The 24,331-nt window shown below is 45.3% G+C and overlaps 1 protein-coding gene across 1 annotated transcript in view; it reads right to left on the bottom strand.

Annotated features, from left to right (window-relative positions):
- Positions 1-24,331, bottom strand: part of cpamd8 (C3 and PZP like alpha-2-macroglobulin domain containing 8) — an 84,358-nt gene that overhangs the window by 4,465 nt on the left and 55,562 nt on the right. The window contains exons 34-43 of the mRNA XM_083767994.1: positions 23,801-23,937; positions 23,435-23,590; positions 19,121-19,183; positions 15,597-15,853; positions 14,155-14,242; positions 9,170-9,244; positions 7,462-7,567; positions 6,826-6,936; positions 4,918-5,130; positions 2,434-2,508 (exon numbers count right to left, since the gene is read on the bottom strand). Of these exons, the coding sequence (XP_083624120.1) occupies positions 2,434-2,508; positions 4,918-5,130; positions 6,826-6,936; positions 7,462-7,567; positions 9,170-9,244; positions 14,155-14,242; positions 15,597-15,853; positions 19,121-19,183; positions 23,435-23,590; positions 23,801-23,937 (1,281 nt within the window). The remainder of the gene's footprint in view (positions 1-2,433; positions 2,509-4,917; positions 5,131-6,825; positions 6,937-7,461; positions 7,568-9,169; positions 9,245-14,154; positions 14,243-15,596; positions 15,854-19,120; positions 19,184-23,434; positions 23,591-23,800; positions 23,938-24,331) is intronic.

Here is a 24,331-nt window from a genome sequence, read left to right as displayed (position 1 = left end):
GTAGCTAATACTGTAGCTGCACACAGCCAAACAAATGTAACAGAGCAACATCCTACCTGCTGCGCACACACACATCCTACATGCTGCACACACACACACACACACACACACACACACACACACACACACACATCCTACCTGCTGCACACACACACACACACACACACACACACACATCCTACCTGCTGCACACACACACACACACACACACGCACACACACCTACATGCTGCACACACACACATCCTACCTGCTGCACACACACACATCCTACCTGCTGCACACACACACACACACACACACACACACACACACACACACACACACACACACATCCTACCTGTTGCTCACACACACATCCTACCTGCTGTACACACACACATCCTACATGCTGTACACACACACATCCTACCTGCTGCACACACACACATCCTACCCGCTGCACACATCTTAACATCCTGGCTGGAATTATTGGGCCGTGCTATCTGCACATACCATCTGATCAGAGCTCATGGCAAAGTCAAGAGCAGTGTAACAGAAATAGTCTGTAAAGTAAAGTAAAAGTTCAAACTGTACTTTGAAAAAAGTACAAGTATTGATGATAAATGTCTTGTTTGAAAACAAACTGCTATAAGCAATAATATGTCAAAGTTTTAATGACCTTTTTTTTGGTATTCAGACAGCCAGCAATGTGTAAAACGCTCCCAATGTTTTTTTGTCTTTGACACATCTAGGGGCCACAATCTGCATTCAAAGATTTTCCTAGATGATTTGCCATTGGTCGATTTGCCTGTCTACTTCCCGATTGGTTAGTCATTTCGACCGGATTTTTCCCACCAATGACAAAGCTTCTAGGAACATCTTTGAATGCAGAATAGATTGTGGCCCCTATAGATGTGTCACAGAGACTACATTTTTGGGAGCGTTTTACTCATTGCTGGAAGTCTGAAAAAATAAAGAAAAAGGTCATTATAATTTTGACATATTAATGCTTATAGCTACTTTAAGGTTGCAGTTTTAGAGACCGGAACACCTAGTCACCGACCGTACCGACAATAAGACTTAAGAGTTTGCAAACAAGGATCAGTTACTTTTCAAGCTCAAAACGCAGGGAGCTTTTGATGCTTTTGTGTAACATGAAAAAAAAAAGAAAACAAACACTAGAGTTTGAATATGGAGATAGGAGGTTTCTGCCCGACAGAGACAATATAACATACTGTACAACGTTCTTCTTATACAGGCTATAACTACTGCCATGTCATTTCCTGTGCAAATTGCTGGCGATTACGGCATGCCTGTTCCTCTCCCCTTCTCTCTCTCTCTCTCTCTCTCTCTCTCTCTCTCTCTCTCTCTCTCTCTCTCTCTCTCTCTCTCTCTCTCTCTCTCTCTCTCTCTCTCTCTCTCTCTCTCTCTCTCTCTCTCTCTCTCTCTCTCTCTCAGGAGCATGTCCCAACAGCACAGGCAGTGTGATGATAGTGATGAGAGGAGAGTGAGGGGGCGGAGAGGACACTTTTCCATACGATGGATGCTTACATTTATTGCCTCCTCAACATGCAAACAGTTCATTTAACGATAGTATCAGAACTGACCCCTGTGGTCCATTATTCATTATTATGTGGTCCATTATTCATTATTATGTGGTCCATTATTCATTATTATGTGGTCCATTATTCATTATTATGTGGTCCATTATTCATTATTATGTGGTCCGTTATTCATTATTATGTGGTCCATTATTCATTATTATGTGGTCCATTATTCATTATTATGTGGTCCATTATTCATTATTATGTGGTCCGTTATTCATTATTATGTGGTCCGTTATTCCATGAAAAGCACTTGACCACCAGCGCATGTTTATCCTTTATAGCTCTTTGCATTCGATTTACAACAACACTACAGTCAACAATAGTGATGGTGTCCTGGTATTCTCCGCTGCCCATTTTCACGCATCAATAGTCAGCTACAGTATAGCCTTAGTCGTATTAACATAATAACATCCACATGTAAACATGTAAAGGTATATACTGTATATAATATTATACTTTATATCCACAGTAAGGTAAATCAAAGCCACAGCACCCAAACAACACATGCTCTGTTGCAACGTGCTATAGGTCAATCAATTCGAAAAGAAAGAATAGTATGTAAAGAAAATGCTATTCCTGTAAAGTCCTAAGACGGGAGCTGGAGAACGGGTACCGTGTGTAGAGAACATGGGGTACCGTGTGTAGAGAACATGGGGTACCGTGTAGAGAACATGGGGTACCGTGTGTAGAGAACATGGGGTACCGTGTAGAGAACATGGGGTACCGTGTAGAGAACATGGGGTTGTGTGAGGAGGAGTGAGATGGATGGGGAGACAAGGTTTAGTGGCCCTAAAATGGGTCTGAGAGATGAAGGAGTCTTATGGAAGTCTGGAGATATACAGTACCTGGGTGTACGGGCTCCAGTGACTGGTCAGCTATCTGGACAGCGGTTGGCTCCCTGTACCCTACCGTGGGCTCCACTAGGACACACACACACACACACACACACACACACACACACACACACACACACACACACACACACACACACACACACACACACACACACACACACACACACACACACACACACACACACACACACACAATTAGTGACACTTATTCACGGTGTGTTAACTATTATATCTCTGCTGTCGGGCTGAAACAACCTAAGTCTGAAATGTAAATTTTTCTGCAAATGAAAAAACAAAATATATATATTGTCAGTTGCTTGCATGTGTTACCATTACCATTATCACCACTTTACCCGAATCCAGATCAAGTGGAGATAGTACGTTCTCTCTGTCATTTTTCATCATTGATAAGAACAGGTGACAATGGCTCTCCAAGCTCACAATGCAGCACAACGCGTGAAAGAATGCCCCGACGCTTCATGGAAATATTACAATAACTAATAGATTTAATTGTTTTCATAACATTAGCAGCATCAGTGCCAAGTTTAATAAACAGGTACACTGCATACAGTAGTTACTTTTAACAGATTACGATGATGCTCTTTGCGCGTCTCTCTGTACTGCTGCAGCCATGCTGCCCTGCCTGCGCCAGGGGAGAGGGGGTGGAGTTAGTGGCTGCAGCCATGCCTGAACCAGGGGAGAGGGGGTGGAGTTAGTGGCTGCAGCCATGCCTGAGCCAGGGGAGAGGGGGTGGAGTTAGTGGCTGCAGCCATGCTGCCCTGCCTGAGCCAGGGGAGAGGGGGTGGAGTTAGTGGCTGCAGCCATGCCTGAGCAAGGGGAGAGGGGGTGGAGTTAGTGGCTGCAGCCATTCCTGAGCCAGGGGAGAGGGGGTGGAGTTAGTGGCTGCAGCCATGCTGCCCTGCCTGAGCCAGGGGAGAGGGGGTGGAGTTAGTGGCTGCAGCCATGCCTGAGCCAGGGGAGAGGGGGTGGAGTTAGTGGCTGCAGCCATGCTGCCCTGCCTGAGCCAGGGGAGAGGGGGTGGAGTTAGTGGCTGCAGCCATTCCTGAGCCAGGGGAGAGGGGGTGGAGTTAGTGGCTGCGCCAGGGGAGAGGGGGTGGAGTTAGTGGCTGCGCCAGGGGAGAGGGGGTGGAGTTAGTGGCTGCGCCAGGGGAGAGGGGGTGGAGTTATTGGCTGCAGCCATGCTGCCCTGCCTGAGCCAGGGGAGAGGGGGTGGAGTTAGTGGCTGCGCCAGGGGAGAGGGGGTGGAGTTAGTGGCTGCAGCCATGCTGCCCTGCCTGCGCCAGGGGAGATGGGGTGGAGTTAGTGGCTGCAGCCATGCTGCCCCTCCTGAGCCAGGGGAGAGGGGGTGGAGTTAGTTGCTCTTACAGACAGTTACAGTTTAATTTCGTTTACATATTTTAATGGCAGATGACAGTGAAACTCAGATCAGAATAGTCATTCTTTGACATTCTCCAGTTGAATTTAATGTAATAATGCTGATGATTAACTATCAATCATTTAGTGCAAGGAGACACCCTGGAAATCTCCTTAACTCATTCATTGCATTCACAAGGACTAGTTTTGACACCTTTTTTTCAATGGCCCACACTGCCAAGCATGAGCTTGGACAGTTTTTTGTGGTTTTTTTGTGTGTTTTACACTAGATGGTGCTGTTGGCCAACCTATGATTCACTGTTTGAGTCCCTGTGAGACCAGGAACAAGGACATCAGTTGGTCGCAAAAAAAAGTTTCTGTATTGCTTTGAACAACCTTTTCATACCAATAGTAAGCAACATTCCAGGGCTTACATAACAATGGTTATGTAAATCTGCATAGTGACCATTCACAGTACAGCAAGGTGCCACTACCTGGACAGAAGCTGTGTGGACACAAACAGTGTATTTCTTTTGTTTTTTTAAATGGGCACACAAACAACGTGCAGGGAGGTGTGAATACATAGATATTAATTTTGATACACGAGTTTGATACGTCCATGAACCCACTTGGCACAAACCGGGGCCTTTTCCCACCAAAGTTTTGTCTGTGCCTTTTACCCCAATCTGCTTTGCAACATGAAGGCTCCTTTTGTTGTTGGGCTATGCGTCGGAAAGGAATGTAACAGGGTTTTCAAAGGGCTGGACAAAAGCACTCTGTCATTTGGAGTGCCCTGTAATATAGCAGAGTGGAGCAGGGGAAAGGGAGTAAGAGTGAGAAAGAGAGAGCTAGAGAGAGAGAGCGAGAGAGAGTTGTGTGTGTGTGTGTGTGTGTGTGTGTGTGTGTGTGTGTGTGTGTGTGTGTGTGTGTGTGTATATTCTACCAAAACTCATCCAGTAATCAGCACAACACCTGGACAGCTGTTTTCACATCTCACATCCATGCGCAGATGTACACACACACACACACACACACACACACACACACACACACACACACACACACACACACACACACACACACACACACACACACACTTACTCTGAGGACACTGGGACAGGGGGACCTGCTCGATGCGTGTCCCATTTCGACAGGCAAACACCTCCATCTGACACTGGTTCTGGTACAGCTGTCTGTCAGACCCGCAAACCGGCTCCCCGTCATAGCCACAGTCCCTGTAGCAGGTGCAGCGCTCAAACTGTTCCTCCTCCAGGCAGCCAAACACATTGTTACAATGGTTCCCCTGCACAAAACCTGGAGAAGATGTGAGAATGATAAAAAAAGATCAATGTGCGTGTAGGTTGCGTGCAGTGGTGAAAGAAGTAGCATGTTATGAGCTTGTAGATTGGCTCATTTTTTTATTAAAGTTGGAAAAGATTAGATACTCTGTAACCGGTGCAAGAGATAAGTTCGATACAACATGGGCTCCATTCATAAAATATGTAGAGAACTGGGCTGTCATATAGTAACAATATAATCTAAACTGCCATCATGCTGATTCTCTTCTCTCTCCTTCCCCCTTCCGATGCATCGTGCTGACTGCATCCCTGTCCACTTAGGGCGGCAGTCGGCACTGTGGTGAGGATGGGGGCGGGAGCAGTATAAAACAGGGCTTAATTGGCTGATGTATGTTTTATAATAATCTAAATATACACAGTAACTTGTAAATTAAGTTTAAAATTATCCCAGTGTAGTTAAAAGTACAGTTTGCCCTTGAGATGTAGTGGAGTAGAAGTATAAATGAGTGAAGAAGGACATACTCAAATTGTACACTACTAATAAATAATAATTAATTATATTTATTTTACTTTACATTTGAAACAAATCTAGTGCTACATCAACAGAAAAATAAAAAGCAGAAATATTTAAAAGGACTAAGATAAGAATAAAACCAATAATGCTTTCTAATCAGTGGTTTAAATCAATAGCAAAAAATAATGTAAAAGCACACAGGGCATCAATACTAAGTTCATTTAGGCAAAGCCTTGTTAAAAAGGAAGGTCTTTAGTCCCCTTTTAAATATACTTTCCACCACTGGCTTGGTTTAAGTTCTATGCCCCAGACAAATGGAACAAACTCCAGATCTCTCTGATGGATCCTTAGGTCTCTATAGAGACATTTAGGGTACTAAATTTTACTTGAGGATGCATAAGGACTGCATCTGCTTTGTGTAGCCCTAATGTGTCTGTTTTTTGTTTGTTTGCTCATTATATTGCACTCTATATAAAATAGTTTTTCCTAGATGTTGTGATCATGTTGTACTCAAGGGAGGCGTCCTTGAAAAAGAGAGCTTGGTCATTCCTGAATAAAAAAGGTCAATAGAGCACCGAAGTCTGACCTAATTTACGCATCCTACCTGGGTTGTGGGTTGTTTCCCCCATAAACAAATGATCCCAGTGGTTTGACTCATAATTATGGATATGAAGAATCAGCTGCCGCCGGATTAGTAATTTTTTTGGCAGAAACAGACTGCATCAAATATGAGTGCCTGACAATATCGTAAAGGATACAGAGTCACCTCCCCGACAATATTGCAGAGACAGTTTGTTTATATTTGGACCACGATTTTAAGATGACCCCATGTTATAGAGAAACACTTTCGCGACCCAGGGGATGAACAAGTGACGTCAGGAGTGGACTTCGGTAAAATGGAAGTTTGTAAAATGATTGTGAGTAAAGGGTCAAAGTAAAGACATGGATGAAAGGTACAAGTGAGGTGTACAGGCCGGGATGGTTAGCTCAACCGTCTGGGCACCTAGGTTGCTGAGCCAGCCTGACGGCCTGCCGATCGTGTTTGACTCCCGATCCCGACGGCCTTTGCCGTTTGTCTTCCCCCCTCTCTCTGCCCATTTCCTGTCAAATTACTTTCAACCTATCAAAAAAGGCAGAAAAAGCCAAAAACATATCTGTAAAAAAAAACAAGTGAGGTGTAGACTGAGTGAAGCTCACCTATCCACTGGTTGGTGGAGCTCTCCACCTCGTTGCAGGTGGGCCCGTCACACAGCTCCCTGGCCAGCGGACTGCTCTCACTGACGTTGTAGAAGCGGGTGGCCTCGAACGCTGCATCACACAGACTAGTGCATTAGTGCACTGGTGCTCAAACTGTTGGTCCCCAGATGATTACAACATCCTTTTCTCATTCAGTAAACAACCTGCAGTATAAGTGTATTTAGGGTATCTGCACATTTCTAAAGTTACAATTGAATGACTTTTCAAGACCTTTTTAATACCAAATGGGCCAAATTGTCAAATAATACTTGAGAACTGAGAAACTGGCAAATAGCCGATTGTGAGCTTGTAGATCGGCTATTTTCACTAGTTCGGGTCCCGGGGATCACATTTCTCTTTTGGGTCTCGAGCTTAACATTTTTGGAAACCATTGGGTTAGTGCATGCACAAAACACGCAAGCAAACACGCAAGCAAGCACGCACACGCACACACGCGCGAGCGCAATAACCGAAAAGACTTGAAAATTCCAATTTCCTCAGAAAGGGGCCAAGTTCATAAATCAGAGTGAGTTACAGGGTTTTCCTACTCTGTGACTCGTTAAAGAGCGGTGCTAAAAATATTCATCAGAGGCACACCTGGTTCATAGTAGTCATAGACCTTGACCGGAACAGGCGCTGTCTTGCCCACTATGTATTCCCTCACTGCCTGGAAGGCCACACACGTCATGCACAGGCTGGGGATCTGAGGACACACACACATGAACACAGAAGCAGGAATCAATAAGCAATTCATGTGAAGATGGAAAAAAAGAATAATCAAAATTCAAGATTTCTTTATTTGCCAATTGTTTTTCTATCTGCATGCAGCCTCGGGGATTTTCTTTTCCTCCTAGATCAAAGACAATATAGATTCCTAAACTAATAAAATAGGTACTGCAGAAAAATATTTGTAAAACTAAATGAATCTTTCAATCAAAATGGTGAGAATATCCGATCTACAAGCTCAGAACACATTACATTGCGACACATTGTGGGCTTGTAGATCTGCTGTTTCTACTACTTTTGTATGACACTCTTGAATGATAATTTACCAAACTGTCCCTCTGCCCAACAGTAACAGTAACACAAATAAACTAGAAAAAGTGCACAGGTCTCCACCAGGCCAGGTCAGGTTATTGTGGCCTCCTGGTGGCGCTATAATAGGCCAATGTGAATAGTGCCATTTCTTCTTTGTGTTTTGCAAAAATCCACCTGGAGGTTGGTGGCGCTATAACAGGCCAGTGTGAAAAGGGTGGGATTTATTCCTCAGCCTAGTAAGAAAGTGCATGAAAGATTTCACGTAAAGTGCACGCTGCATTTGAGGCTTTTTGTTCAAAACAAGCCAATCCTGCAAACTTTGGAAGCCAAAGGTGACTATATATATACTGTGTAACGATTTTTGGATTTTTGGACAGTAAAAATGTGAACATCTGCCTCATGGTGGTGCTATAACAGGCCGTTCTGGAAAATGTGGGGCAGAGGTTTGTTGGCATCCAGGGACTGGGTTAAAACCGTATCACTGCCACATAGTGGATGCAAGAGCTAACGCTTGACTGCCGACCTGGATGTACTTGGTTTTAGTGTGATGCAAGTCCGTTTGTGGTGTCCATTTTAGATGCAAAATATTTAGCGTCAACATCGTGCGTTTTGTCAAAACCATTGAGCTCCGTAGTTTTAGAGTTATTCAGCTTTTTAGTCAGCCTGTATACAACCGTTACAAGAAGTGAACGGCAGTGCGCACGCGTGAAACCGGACTAGGATCGCTGAAGAAGGAAAGGCCAAGCAAAAAAAAATGAAATCAGCGATCCCGTTTGATATTAATAATAAAGTTTATATGACGGAGCGTTCGTCCAAGAGCAGTTGCCGGTTGGATTCTAATTGGTGGAACGTTTCGTCACGAGCAGTCTTTGTGTTAAGTGCCTGTTTGTCCTTTTCTGGTAACCAGCAGCAACTTAAACAGATGCCTGACTTTTAGTTGCCCAATAGGGGAGAGGCAGGGCAAATGCTGGATGATGGTGAATTGCATAGTTGATTTCCAATACTTTTACTTATAAATATTGTACTTTTACTCGACTACATTTATTTGAAGACTTTAGTTACTAGTTGATTTTGATTATTATTACAAAACATACATTAACCACTTAATTCTGCACAATCAGTACTTTTACTTTTGGTACTTTAAGTGCATTCTGAAGCCAATACTTTTGTAATTTTACTCAAGTAAAGTTTACTACTTCTACAATATGCAGTATTGATACTTACTATACGATACCTTTTCCACCACTGATATGGGGGTTAAACTGACCTCATCAAAGTAGAAAACGACTTTCCTCCCGTCCAGCTCGTATCTCTTCAGACCCACTCTCTTGTCCATCAGCAGCTGTTGGAGGACACAGAGGTCAGCAGGGTCTAGCACACATCAAAAACAAACCACTGCTAGAAACACGAGAGCTGCTTTCTTGTTAGAAAACATGCTGCCTCTGCTCAGCACCTGCAGCGTTAGCTTTAATGTTGATATCCCTTTGGATGTCTGTTTGACCGTACTCTGTACTGTTTACATTTCTGCCGATAAAGTATTCAATCAATCAGGATGGAATATGGAAAAACAGACAGATCTGTCTTGATCACATGACATATAAAGATAATGTGCAACGAACTACTGATTGGTGTGATGTTTGTACAAAATCGGTAGTAGTAATATAAAAAAATCACACCCGTGTGAAGTGAGTGGTGCAACTCCGTGTGGGGGTCCCCGGGGGGGTCCCCGGAAGTTCCAGACCACGCCCAGGGGGCAGGGCCGAATCCGGCGAGCTGCCCCATGTCCGAAACGGTTGAGAAATGACAGAGTTACCGTGTGGGGGTCCCTCTACTGTACTGTACTGTCACTGTACTGTACTGGCACACCCAAAATCATAATATAAACAGTTAATATGTGCGTGTGTGTGTTAGGTTGCGCACAGGTGGTGAAAAACAGCCATGCTGTTTTCATGCTCATACCCACCCAGCCACCCAGCCAGCCATCCACCCACACACATAGCTCCTTCTCTGTGTGTGTGTGTGTGTGTGTGTGTGTGTGTGTGTGTGTGTGTGTGTGTGTGTGTGTGTGTGTGTGTGTGCGCGTGCGTGCGTGTGCACCCGTTTATATATGGAAGGTGAGAAGTGTTAATTCTCCCCACAGGGGGAATTCTCATTTTGTAGAAGGTGGCAGACCTTTGGACAACAGGGGTTTATGAGCTACGCAGTTTGAGCTGGCGCCACCAAGACACACACACACACACACACATGCAAAACATATGTGCCTTATACAATTTCTTTACAAAAAGCCTAATTTGCATACGCAGCAACTGAAACATTGACAGTCAGCAACCACTTTCAACCTAGGTGTCCCAATTTCTTTGCATGTCATTATGGGCAAAACATTTCAATTAACAAAGTATGTTGAAATGTTGAAAGTATATTGTTATATATTGTTGAAAGTCTTTGAATAGGCCTTGACCACTTGAACCCCAGCAGTTCAAGTGCAGTTGTAACTTAAGTCATTTTCACTGGGAATTTTAAGTCGGTGGTGTCCAAAGTCCGGCCCGCGGGCAGAAGTTTCATCCAACAAATAACAAATACAGTCAGCTCGGAAATCTCACGGTTTCAATACCGTTGTCCCACGGTATTACCATAATACGGTATACCGTTACATGCTTAGTCCATACACAGACAAATGGCTCCATGGCAAAGATCTTGGCCTCGTCCGTGGCCAAGTTTAGATTTTATGTTTTACACACCATTATAATGTTCTTATTTTGATCATAAGGCCCAATTACAGAATGTCAAGTCTCCAGGTTTTCTTCAGGACATTGGAGAGACACTATGGCACATAGCGAGTCCACTAGTTGGGTAACAGTGGTTCCTATGTTTTATTTGCAAGGACCCCCATAACTCTGAGAGTTACAGACCTGTTCATTAAGGGCTATCTCTTCATGTGTTTCTGGTAATATTATTGTCCGCTCATTTTGTATGTCTGTGGCAAAAATAATATTTTGACAAAAATGTCCACCACAAGTCAACATGGCGATGACCCCTGGCAGCATCCACGAGAACAACTAGACCTGATGACTGTGGAAGTCAGGCTTGCCGGCATAAATTGAGGAATGCGAGTGGCAGTGAGGCAGGCAACAGTAAAACAGGCAGGGAGGCTAGCAGGGGTGGCTGTGTAAACACACACACACACACGCACACACACACACGCACACACACACACACACACACACGTCACACACACACACACACACACACACACACACACACACAGTCAGTATATGCATTTGATTGTACCAATGTGTATGTCAAACAGTGACAATAATTATACTGCGTCATATTGGCTGGGGACCCCCGAAATGCTTTGGCCATGTCTGGTGACCCCTGATATAGAGAGGCAGATGGTGGTGGGGTGTTTAGACTAAAGTCCTATAACTGCAGTAATGAGCTTCTGATGACAACCCCCACTGTTGGTCCATGCAGAGCCATAGAGTGAGACCAAGTTACGACAACTCTGTTCACTTCATGGGACCAGACTAGTCCAATGGTGGCTCTTCTTACATAGACTTCTATTGGCGAATATGGACACCGAGTTTACGGAATTCATTGTAGTAAAAAACAGCACCCTCTGCTGTTTCCATTTGAATTTGCCTCTGGTTGGCCTGTATGCTCATATGTTGGCCCTCAGCTCTCCTCTTACGGTGGGAAGTCTATGTTATCATTCCCACTAACAACAATGTATACATACACGTTCTGACTTCTGAATGCCCTTGCCGACAGATTCACTAGCGCAGCTCGGAATCTGTTCGCCAAATCAACCACAATTCCTCTTCTCTTCTGGCAGACAGCCCTCACTGTACCTTACACAGCAGTCATCCTCAAACCGTTTCATGTCAAGCAATGTATTTGGCCACAGACCCCCATCTGAAAATATGTTGTGCCAGGGTTGTGCCAGATTGAAAATAGCAGATCAACAAGCCCACAGCGTGTCACACTCCAATGCGTTGTGGGCTTGCGGATCTTCTATCTTGTAGATATTATGGGTTAAAGTGGTCAAACCGATTTTGATGCTACATTAGCAAATGTTGCTGGGGCGCCCCATGTGAACCCAGGAAGCCCCTTTGAGAAGCACTGCCACACAGGGTGGAAATGGGACTTGTTGTGGGTCCCAGTCCGTCTGTGACCCCCAGGGTTCAGACCTGGTGCTAGTGTTATAGGAGCAGGGAGGCCCTGTGGCCCCTGACCCAGAGACATCATAACCTCTCAGGGCCAGAGATGGGGCTGTGTGGCCCCTCTTCTACTAAACTTGAAGGTGCCCATAAAAATGACAACACCCTCACATAATGAGCATCCACATGACTCTGACAGCACAAGTGCAGACATGCAGACACACACACACACACACACACACACACACACACACACTTGTGTATACGCAAACTGTCACACAGCAACTCTGATGGTGTGGTGCAGAAAATTCAACACTGCATGCACTTATTAAAAACATATTTTAAAAGTTCATGAACACTGCATGCATGTACGCGCACGCCCAAGGCCACACACGCACTCGCACACAAACGCACGCACACACAGTCTGATCCCATTTGAAGGGAAGTAATGCACTCAGCAGAGAGGAAATGTTTTGGACATTCAGTCTCAAACAATGAAGAGAATTTCAGGTAAACACTTCAATCCTTCCTGCTTGGAACAAATATTTACAGCTCAACACCTCTCTGTTGCACGCGGGGCAGTGGTGGGGGGGTGTGGGGGGACGGGGGGCTGAGCTGCGTGCATGTGTGCATTATGGCAGTGGTTCGCAAAGCTTTCATCTCCAGTCCAGACCCAAAAGATTTTATGGAACCCAAACTAACAAAAATACACAATGAATTAACCACTTCAGCACCTATTTTAGAAACTAGACCAGTGCCCGGCTGTAGAGCACCGAGTCAGTAACGATGGAAATTGGAGATCCATGCCCCACCCGGCTATGCAATACCCGTTGTACCCGTGTCAGAGTACCCATTCCATCCATCTGTCTGTGTCCCTTTTATGCCCATTTATGGAGATTTCTGGAACTGTCTCCCTGTGTCCCTTTATTCCTACCTATATATGGAGTTCTGTGTCAGGCATGCCCAATTATGGAGTGTTGTGATGTCAGGCCAGCTCCATATATGGACACACTCAAGACACTGCCAAAGCTGCCACTCTTAGATCTCCATATATGGAGCTGACCCTGTACGCTCAAGACACGCTCTATATATAGCCAGTACATAATTCATTCAATAGGTTGATCTGACCCCCCATGCCAAAGCGCCAGCGCTTGCCCAGTAGTCTGCTGTCACCCAGGCGTCTTACTGGTAGATAGATAGTGAAAATAGCCAGTCACAAAGTGACGCAATGGATTTTCCCCCCTTTTGAAATAATGATTTAAAGAAATTGTAGGAAACGTAAAAAAGGCATACCGGTAGTATGCCAAAAATGGGTCCCGAGCCATTGCTTAGGAAACACTGCAATGCGGGACGCCTCCTGTGTGAGCATGTGCACATGGAAGCAGGAGGGCTCTGATGAATTCCATGTCACACTGTCTCTCTTCAAATGCTCTCCAGATGTGGGCCCCATCTGTCTCTCTGTCTGTCTGTTTGACTATCATCTTCCGCTCAGCCTGACTGTCATTCAGATTTTGAACTTGTGCATATACCACAGGAACTCCTAGCCTCCATGTCCTGGGCATAATAGGCAAACAATAGGCGAAAGCAATAGCCCATCTACAAGTACAAGCTTGTAGTGAGCTTGTATATCGTTGTATCACGGTAAAGAGATTCCCCACAGACTCGAGGGGAAAAAATAAGTTGGAAAAGTATACACAGTAGACACCTGGGGGTCAATATAGTGTATAGGGTTTAAGTGGACATGAAAACTAGTGTCCCTTTTCTGGGGCAAAACATCGGCAAAAATAGCTGTCCTAAAAGCACAGTGTTGTGAGCTTTTAGAACAGCTATTTTTGCCAGGACGCAGTAGCCTACCCAGCCAGCCTAATCCTTCTCTCTCTGACTTTGTCTGTGACCTGTAATAGGTCCCCGTAGACTCGTAGAGGTTCACGTTTCTGATAAGGTCAGTCCCTATGACAAAAGGAGAATTGACCCCTGTGGCATGCCGTTCAACTAAGTAAATAGGGTTTCAGTGGTTCATGGTTATACAATTTACAATTTACAATCTAGGCATTTAGCAGACGCTAAACGGGTTATGACGATAAGACCTTACCCTCTCTAGGCTTTCAATGTCGGCTCGGAAACCAGACAACATGGGGACCTCCATGACTGCCATGTTGGACGAACCTGAGTGCAGCCACCTAGAGAAAGACAAGGCGGACACACACGTGTGGTTGTTGTGATGAGTAGAGGGAGGGGGGGGTGAGAGGGGTGTCGTGTTTGTGTTTCTTTTTACAAAACTCTATGTAAAATAAATACAGTAAACGTGTTTTGTTTTGAGGCCAACCAGGAGTAGACGTAGCTCTGGCCCAGAGCTTTGGCGAATTCGCTCTAATGACTGCCAAGAACAGCGTTCTATTCCCATAGACAGAAATGTCAAGTAACGTGCAAGGTCTACATTGTAGTAAAAATAAAGAGTATATGGTCAATATAGAAAATATCATTGACCTAGCATCTGTAGGTGGCGCTTGAGTAAATAAAAAATAATACCCGTCTGGTAGACGGGTCCGCTAGTCCGATGTGCAGATTGGTGCCATGCATGGTTTCCTTTGCCATTGGTGCATGAATGTTTGTGGGAATGGGTGAATGTAATGCACAATCTATGTAAAGCGCCATAAAGGCACAATATAAATAAATGCATCATTTACCATTTACATGTTTTATTTTGCCTGAGACATTTCCCACCGTGGAGAATAGTCTTTCAGCATTATAAAACTATAATAGCATTATAAAGGGGAAGAGGAAACAGGGTAGGCCGAGAAACACCTTGGAGACGTTCCACTCTCCAGGACCTAAAGAACATTGGAATGAGCTGGCAGGAAGCAAAAGGCCCAGGCCCAGAAGAGAGTTAGATGGAGAGCTCTGGTGGACGCCTTATGCCCCTCGACTACAGTTTAGAGTCAGACCTTGCACGTTACTGGACATTTTCATCTATGGGAATAATACTGCTCCCTGCAGAGTGTTACTCACTGGACCAGAGAACTTTGATCCTTTTCACACTAAAGCCTAATTTATACTTACTTTGTACATAGTACATACCCAGAGAAAATATAGATTTTTTTTCTTTTTTTTTTTTAAGATTGTTTTTTGCGGCTTACGCCTTTTATTGGTTTTTGAAGGGACAGACAGTAGGCTGACAGGAAACGGGAGAGAGATGGGGGGATGACATGCAGTAAAGGCCGTGTCGGGCTCGGGAGTCGAACCCGCGGCACACTGCGACTGGATCACCAGTCCGGTGCCCAGACGGTTACGCCACCGCCTGGGCGAAAATATAGATTTTGTCGCATTTTTAGCGAGCATCACACAAATTCACTTTTTTTTGCTCAAAGTGCATAAGTGATTTTTGAGACCACCACAATACAATTTTATACTAAGAACAAAGAAAGGCACAATAGCGTACCCTAGACTTTAATACTATAATAATTCAGGGAACAAGCTTTAGTCTAATTGTCCACACAACATTTCACCATGCCAGGTTGTTGTTCCCTATCCTACCTGGCACAGGCCTCTAGTGAGATGCGGAAGTCCATGCTGTCCTGGTGGGCTGCCGGGTCCTCGTCATCCGTGGGCGCCCGCCGCTTGCGGTTCAGCTCGGAGCGGTTGTCGGTGCGGCTCCGGGGCCGGGAGGCCGGGTGTCGGGCTGGGGATAGGGGAGGCTGGGGGTGTCTCTCCTGAGCAGGCTCCTTCAGGTCCACCTTCAGCTGGAAGGCCGGCTTGACCACCGGATCTGGGACATTGTAGGATACGTCGATCTGTAAAAAGGAGACAACTATTTGAACTACATGAACCATAGCGTCCCTATTCCGGTGGGCATACCACTTTTTCTTTTTGTTATAAAGATGTAACATTTTCCAGAAAAAACAGAAATTAGGATTCGGAATCAGCCTCAGGTCTAAATGGGTTAAAGCCTGTCAACTAAAGTCAGACATTATGGGTGCGTTCGGATATAGCACACTGTGTGTATTACAAACTAATACGCTAGTGCGTTCCCGGTGTGCATATCCGAACTCACCCAATATGTTCAGTACATTTTATAGAGCCAGATTAGGGTTAGGTGCCATGAGTGCTTTGGGGGTATATTCACCCCCAATGTGTGTTGACGTTTCTGTCTTTATTTTGATTCCATGTATCGTTGTCCCCTTTGGAATGTAACCACAAATAAATGGTGAAATTAAAAACAATATGTGATTGGCCAGCAACTGTGACTTAAAATACCTTCACATATTGGAAACTAAATTCTTAATATTATTTTCTGCAGTCACAATGGACACATTAGTGTAAGTTAGCAAGAAAAGCAAAGAACTGAAAACATTTTCTTTTTTTGGGGGGTGGGACAGCAGAGAAAGATAAGAGATGTTTTAACTGACAACAGGACCAGATTGGTTTTAATTGACACCAGAACCAGAGATGTTGTAACTGACATCAGAAGCAAAGATCCAGAGAGATCAGACAGTAATGAGCTATGAATCATATTCACTGGACACAAGACATACATTTAGTTGAATTATTTCAGTCTTGGGGCAACAGTCTATAGGGCTGTCAAGATTACATTTTAGTTGATGATTAACAATGGCTTCTATTATGTGACATGCATGTTTAACCATGCATGCTACATTCCAGGAATAGAAAGACTGCGGTTTCTATTAGCTTGGATTGCCCATCAATGCTGTCACTGGTAGGTGGGTTTCTGAACTGTCCATAGCCCTCCCCGAAAAAAATGGTAGGATATTATAATGAGCATTAGTGAGGACTAATTATATTAATGTACAGTAGGTTTAAAATGGGTGAAGTCGTCCTTTAATAATTGTATACTAGTAGCCAATCTACAAACTAACAACTGTGGGCTTCTAGAGCTGCTCCAACAGGTCAAAGTGGTTAGAAGAACACGGACAATGGCAGAGAAATAATTATGGAACTAGAAAAAGTGCCCTTCTGGGCACAGGTCTCCACCAGGATTCTTCCTCAGCCTAGTGGGAATATGCGTGCACAGTTTCATCGCAATGGGACGCTGCGTTGAGGAGTTGTGGCGATTTGTACAAAGCGGGCTACTCCTGAAAACTGTAGGAGCCAATCGTGGCCAATCAGGATGGAATATGAGAAATCAAACAAACCTGTCTTGATCACATGACTATGGAGATCATGTGTACCGATTTGCGTGAAATTTGGATAAAATCTGAAGGAGTAATAATAGAAAATGTGTTTTACATATGTCGGCCTCCTGGTGGCGCTATAAAGAGCAGATGTGAAAAATTCCAGACAAAGGTTTTTCCTTGGCCTCTAGGGAGTTGGCATACAAAGTTATCCACAGATCCGTGCAGTTAGAGGTAAAAACACTTTTCGGCCAGTTATAGCGCCACCTTGAGGCTGAGTTGAAATTGTTCATGTGGCATTTCGTCCTCGGCCTAGTGGGAATGTGGGTGCACAATTTCAGGGAAATCACGCGATGTGTTCATGATTTGCAGCATTTTGTTTGAAACTGAGCACTCCTGTGAACTTTGGAAGCCAATGTTAACCAATCAGGATGGAGTGTGAGAAATCTGAAAGACCCGTTTCGTTGAATGGCTCTAGAGAGACTGTGTACCAATTTGCGTGATGTTTGGACAAAATCTGTAGGTGTACTGTGCAAAAACTTGTTTTGCACAAAGCGGCCTCCTGGTGGCGCTATAACAGGCCGTTCTGGAAAGTTTGGGGCAGAGGTTCATCGTTGGTATCCAGGGAGTGTGTGTGCAAAATTTGGCATCGACCGGGTTAACAGTGGCCGAGATTAGCTGCTCACGGACACACAGACGGACGGACACACGGACGGACACACGGACGGACGGAGTGCAAAACATACTCTCCCCCCATGCCTTCGGCCTGGTGGAGACAAATATGACATTCTGTTCAATTCAACCAGTTGTTTTATACAGATGAATGGAAATTATTCTAATGATTAGGCAATTAAATAATTGCAATTCACTCAAATAATAGGAATCCTGACCCGGCAGCCTGTGATGAAACTCACCTCATACATACAACCCCCCACACCCCCCCCCCCCCCCCCCCACCCCCCCCCACCCCCCCACACACACACACACACACACACACACATTCATACTCAACCACAAACATGCACATTCAAAGACTACTTACAGATACACATGCACACTCGCACACACGTTTCTTTGATGGTGCCGCTCTTGTATTTCATTAGAAGCCAGGTGCTGCAAGCCTGAGGGGCTGTCAGCGCAGAGAGGGGTGTGGACGGAGAGAGAGAGGAGTCTGAAGTAGAGAGGGGTGTGGACGGAGAGAGAGAGGAGTCTGAAGTAGAGAGGGGTGTGGACGGAGAGAGAGAGGAGTCTGAAGTAGAGAGGGGTGTGGACGGAGAGAGGGAAAGTAGAGAGAGGAGTCTGAAGCAGAGAGGGGTGTGGACGGAGAGAGAGAGGAGTCTGAAGCAGAGAGGGGTGTGGACGGATAGAGGGAAAGTAGAGAGAGGATTTCAATATTTATAATGTCTTTCAAGAGTCACTGTGCATGCAAGACAGACAACTGCTCGAAACTACGGTTAAACTCTGAAAAGAGATGATAGAAGAAATGACACTTTTACATTCTTGCGAAGAGAAGAGAAGTTCTTGCAGTTGTCTATGAAAGGGTATTTTGTTTATTAGTGAAGTAGGAAGGAAGTAAACAGCATGCTATCCAGGGGAACCTACAGGAATGATCATCCCCTTCCGTAACAATTGGTTAAGCTCTACCAGATCATTCCAATTTACAGGCAGGAATTTGGGCATTAGGTGCTGGAGCATGGGAACGATAACTGGCTCCCCCCTGCCGGCAGATTCGCAGTGTGAGCCAATGACGCAAGCGCAGCATTACAACTCCCCATGTTACAGTACTCTATTAGGCATGGAATGTATGTATGTACCGGTATGTGTGTGTGTGTGTGTGTGTGTGTGTGTGTGTGTGTGTGTGTGTGTGTGTGTGCGTGCGTGCGTGCGTGCGTGCGTGCGTGCGTGCGTGCACGAACACTGCTACTATACCTGCATGAGACAGCAGCCTTCTCCTTTAGCACTGACAAAAAGGCCTGTGGGGATAGTAGGTATCTAGAGAGAGAGAGTGAGAGGAGAGAAAAGGAGATTATAAGAGAGTACTAAAACAGAGAACAGAGACGGGTGGAGGAGGGGTGGAGAGGTGAACAAGTCATTTATCAAGTGAGTGAATGTTGTGGTCCGCTGCACTACCACCAGTGGCTCCCTGGCTACTAACCAGCAGGCCTTAATTGCCCCCAATTAAGCTGACACCACTAATCACAGTGGAGGAACAGGCCTGCCAGAGGGGGTCAGGGGGAACAGCTTATTATTACACTCTCACCTGAAGCATTGCGGACTGACTCCACACAGCATTAATCTGCAGCAACATTACACTGGCCAAGGTAATTTGTGTTCACCCTGTCAAGTTTATAATGAATGGGCAAACAGACCAGCACAGTTATTAAGTCAACAGTTCTTTATTGAGTCAATGGTCCTTTTGGGAAGTCCAGCCCAGTTCAGTTTGGTTTGGTTTGGCAATGCGAACACGTCCTGGCTGTTACACGCACCGCCGGTTTCGGAGACAGAGCGATTAATGTCCAATGCCAGGACGGTGCTCTGGCGTACAGGCTTGCGAATAAGTGTTTCAGTCAAACGCAATCAAGAGGGCATGGTCTGGTGCCCAGAAAATGGTGGCGTGGTTAAGATTCCTTCCTCTGGGCCTGCGAGTAACCCTGCTGGCCTGGGATCAAAGCTTACTGGCTAGAACATTTACTCATGTGTCTCACCTACTCTGTTTACTTTCTTGGCCTTCACACAGCCTTTAATCTTGCAATGAAGTTAAGGGGCAGGACAGTTCACTGTCCTCATCAGAAAAACAGTTCATGTCACACAATGGAGAGGATTTCTCTCAAGTGAAATGTCACCTTAAAGGTATATTCAGTGATTTCACTCAAAAAACCTTAGGTTTCGTTTTTGGCTGTGGGACCCAGCCTTTCGTCCAATCAGGATAGAGAGTCAAAAACGAAACCTAAGGTTTTTTGACCCCCAGGGGTTAACTGGGGACAGGGAGGAACTCCTTATATGGCCAGCACACTCTATAGTAGGGAGGATTATCACAACAAAACAAAAAAATAAGTGATATTTGAATTAAGTGAAATCACTGAATATACCTTTAAGTGTCGGCAATCCTGGCATTTGTTGACATATTTGTTCTATTTTAAAGGCACTGCTCTCTATTCCACCATAGCCAATCACGTTCATACAAATGTACAGTATATATGCATACAGTTGAAACCGTGTTGCCTCATTTGTGCAGAAAAATACAACACAAGGGTTGTCCTAGTTTAAGACTCATAAACGCCTTAACAGATTATGTGAAGGAAAAAGGAAAACACTAAGTAATTACTTGAGGGACTACATTTATTTGCAACCCATTGTGGGAACCACTGCTCTAGCACACTGGCCTGTACCGTGGCGCTCTAGCACAGACGTTCCCAACCGCAGAGCTGCCGGTCCGCGGGAATTGTATCACCGGTCCGATAGAAGGCGGACAGGAATTCCAAGTTTATGGATTGTACAAATATGCACAGGCAACATGAGTCTTTAACCTTACATTACCATGATTTTTCAAGCAGCGAGGAAAAGTTGAGTCGAATGTCAGTGACATCACTGACAAATCCTTGCTATCTTTTTCGAGCACAATGGCGTACATAGTATAGAAACCTAGATACTAGATGCCTCATTGGCCGCTGCAGTTCATTGGAGCGACTTGTATCACAGGGAAGGCGGGAGTCAAGCAGAAGTGCGGAAGGCACGCTGCCATTAAAAGTGACTACTGGCCAATCAGAGCACGTCTTTTCCGGGACGTTTACATTCCCTGAAATGGAGCTGGAGATACAGACGCCCCAGAGCCGGAGAAGGCGTCTACCTTTCTGGGGCGATTCACACTATGGTCCATAGGCCTACCACATCCATGCTCATTCAGTGTCCCATAACAATGACATCACTGTTGAATCCTGCGTATCTTACAACAAGCTATATTTTGTCACGCTCGCCGCAGCCTCGCACTAATGAAACAGTAAACTGGATTATTATTTCATGTCGAGTACAACTATCAGAAGATGTAACCTAACCCAGCTAAAATAAAGTGTCACTCTGCAAGTTTACCGTGGTGCTCTAGATAGCCTGTACCTTGGTACTCTAGATCAGGGGTTCTCAACGTTTTTGGCTGGGGACCCCTGGAAATGCTTTGGCCATATTCCTCAATAAGGAAAGCATGCACTATGTGTACTATGTAGACTCAATTCCATTTTCCAGCCATTCAGTTGCAAAACAATAAAATAAAAAAGGAAAATCAGGTCAGGACCCCTCGGGGGTCGCGACCCCCAGGTTGAGAACCCCTGGGACAAAAAAGGTTGGGAAACACTGCTCTAGATAACACACTGGCCTGTACCTTGGAGCTCTAGCAGCGGCGTCAACTCCGCGGGTGCTCAGGCGCAGAAGCACCCACAGGCAAAATAATAAGCCAATATCAACATGCAGTATATGCACCCACTGTTCTGACTGAAATGTCCCTTCCCCAGTGGTCATGTTGTCATGCACGTAGTCACCCTTTACGGGGGGTTGGGGGCGCTTGGGCCAAGATAGGTGTTGGGCCGCCGCCCAAGGGCATTCAAATGCTAATAAGGTGGCCTTTGTTCTGCTGCCAGGTAGAGAGTATAAATGATGCATACAGTACAGTACAGGATTTATTTCCATTTGACTACGATGATGAAGCACCCTCCAGCCAAGAAGAGATTCGTCCAGTCCATGCTACAATTCGGCGCCGCCGCCGCCGGCTGAAACACACCCTAACTAGTCCTTAATATCTACGGAAAACGGCACCAATAAGCCCTTATCCAACACAAATTCACTAATTTTTCTCAAGCCGTACAATTTCACTGGAGCGCAGCGCTTATATGCACGCAGACAGCACATGATTCAGGCCTACACGTCCCGTCCCAAACACTGAGGACAGTGAGGAGGTAAAGTCAACTTGTTTATAATGTGGCAAGAAAAATATATTCCAATTACTTTTCGGTGCGCACTCACCATGAATCCAAGCAGAGGTCCTCACAAGTATAGCCGCAAAAAGTTGATATCTAACTTTGGCTATAATCAGCCAAATCTCAACCGATTGGTATAATTCCAAATGGTATACACTCAATGAAATTTATATTTTCCATTTTTCATGGGTGTATAAGTCATAGAGCCAGAGAAAGGAGAGATATGGTAGGGGAAGCACTAAGCCCTGTTAGCCATGCAGCCTATATGTTTCATGAGCTGTGGTGGCTTGCACTCTCTCAATTAGGGATTTAGTGGTTAATTTCACTGATGTGTACAACCTTTATTCAAATAGTTGCAAATTTATTAATTAAAAGACTGAGCATGTATGTTTGATATAAGGCCAAACCTCAAAGAATATATTCAGAGTATACTCTTCATTAGCAAACTGTAAATAAAGTACCAAACGAAAAGAAAAAAAACTCCCCACGCGGTTATAGGAACCTGCCGCCTCTGAGCTCTATAACACACCGGCCTGTACCTTGGAGCTCTATAACACACTGGCCTGTACCTTGGAGCTCTATAACACACTGGCCTGTACCTTGGAGCTCTATAACACACTGGCCTGTACCTTGGAGCTCTATAACACACTGGCCTGTACCTTGGAGCTCTATAACACACTGGCCTGTACCTTGGAGCTCTATAACACACTGGCCTGTACCTTGGAGCTCTATAACACACTGGCCTGTACCTTGGAGCTCTATAACACACTGGCCTGTACCTTGGAGCTCTATAACACACTGGCCTGTACCTTGGAGCTCTAGATATCACACTGGCCTGTACCTTGGAGCTCTATAACACACTGGCCTGTACCTTGGAGCTCTATAACACACTGGCCTGTACCTTGGAGCTCTATAACACACTGGCCTGTACCTTGGAGCTCTATATAACACACTGGCCTGTACCTTGGAGCTCTAGATATCACACTGGCCTGTACCTTGGAGCTCTATATAACACACTGGCCTGTACCTTGGAGCTCTAGATATCACACTGGCCTGTACCTTGGAGCTCTATAACACACTGGCCTGTACCTTGGAGCTCTATAACACACTGGCCTGTACCTTGGAGCTCTATATAACACACTGGCCTGTACCTTGGAGCTCTATATAACACACTGGCCTGTACCTTGGAGCTCTATATAACACACTGGCCTGTACCTTGGAGCTCTAGATAACACACTGGCCTGTACCTTGGAGCTCTAGATAAAACACTGGCCTGTACCTTGGCGCTCTGCAGGATCTTCTGGTTGTCCTTGTTCAGGTCAAACGTCTCCTGGAAGTCCAGGTTGGTGGAGGCCAGGGAGATGGTGAGGTTCACCCCTCCCACGTAGGATAGGATGGCGTACTCTGACAGAGACTGAAGAGCCACGCACGTGTCCTGGAATGGGAGCAGGTAAAGAGTGTCTTGAGCACTCAAATCCTATATAGGGCAGGGGTCTTCAACGTTTTTCAGTCTAGGGACCCCCACATCGTTAAAATTGTGTTACAGATTCAACCATGTCAGAGATTTCATACAGCTACAGTATATACTGTAGACTGTTTACTCTGTTCAGACACAGAGTTCTGGGGGGAGGGGGAGGGGGGTTACCTGTGTGGAGGAGAAGCCTCCCAGAGCGTTCCTCTGCTGGGACAGCCATTTGACCACAGGCAGAGCCGAGGCCACGTCTCCCAGCAGGGTGTATGTCAACAGGCCGTAGGCCGTCATCTCCACTTCGGCTGACACCACTGGAGGAGACCAGTGGGAGAAGAAGGATTCCCATTTTTAACTTAGGTAAAATATAGAAATACTCTGTTACAAGTAAATGTCCTCCACAATATAGAAATACTCTGTTACAAGTAAAAGTCCTGTGTTCAGACAGTGGCCTTGTGGTTAGAGTGTCTGCCCTGAAACTGGGAGGTCGGGTTCGATCCCTGGCCTGGCCACGTCATACCAAAGACTGTAAAAATGGGCCCCAATGCCTCCCTGCTTGGCACTCAGCATCAAAAGGGTTGGACAAATCTACTAATCATCAAATGATTCCCGAGCGTGGCACGGCTGCAGCTCACCGCTCCTTGGCTGTGGCTCATCGCTCCAAGAGATGGGTCAAATGCGGAGAACAAATTTCACTGCAGTAACGTG

This window comes from Protomyctophum parallelum (assembly GCF_964188405.1).
Source record: "Protomyctophum parallelum genome assembly, chromosome: 6".
NCBI lineage: Eukaryota > Metazoa > Chordata > Actinopteri > Myctophiformes > Myctophidae > Protomyctophum > Protomyctophum parallelum.
This window is presented reverse-complemented; position numbering and strand designations above follow the sequence as displayed.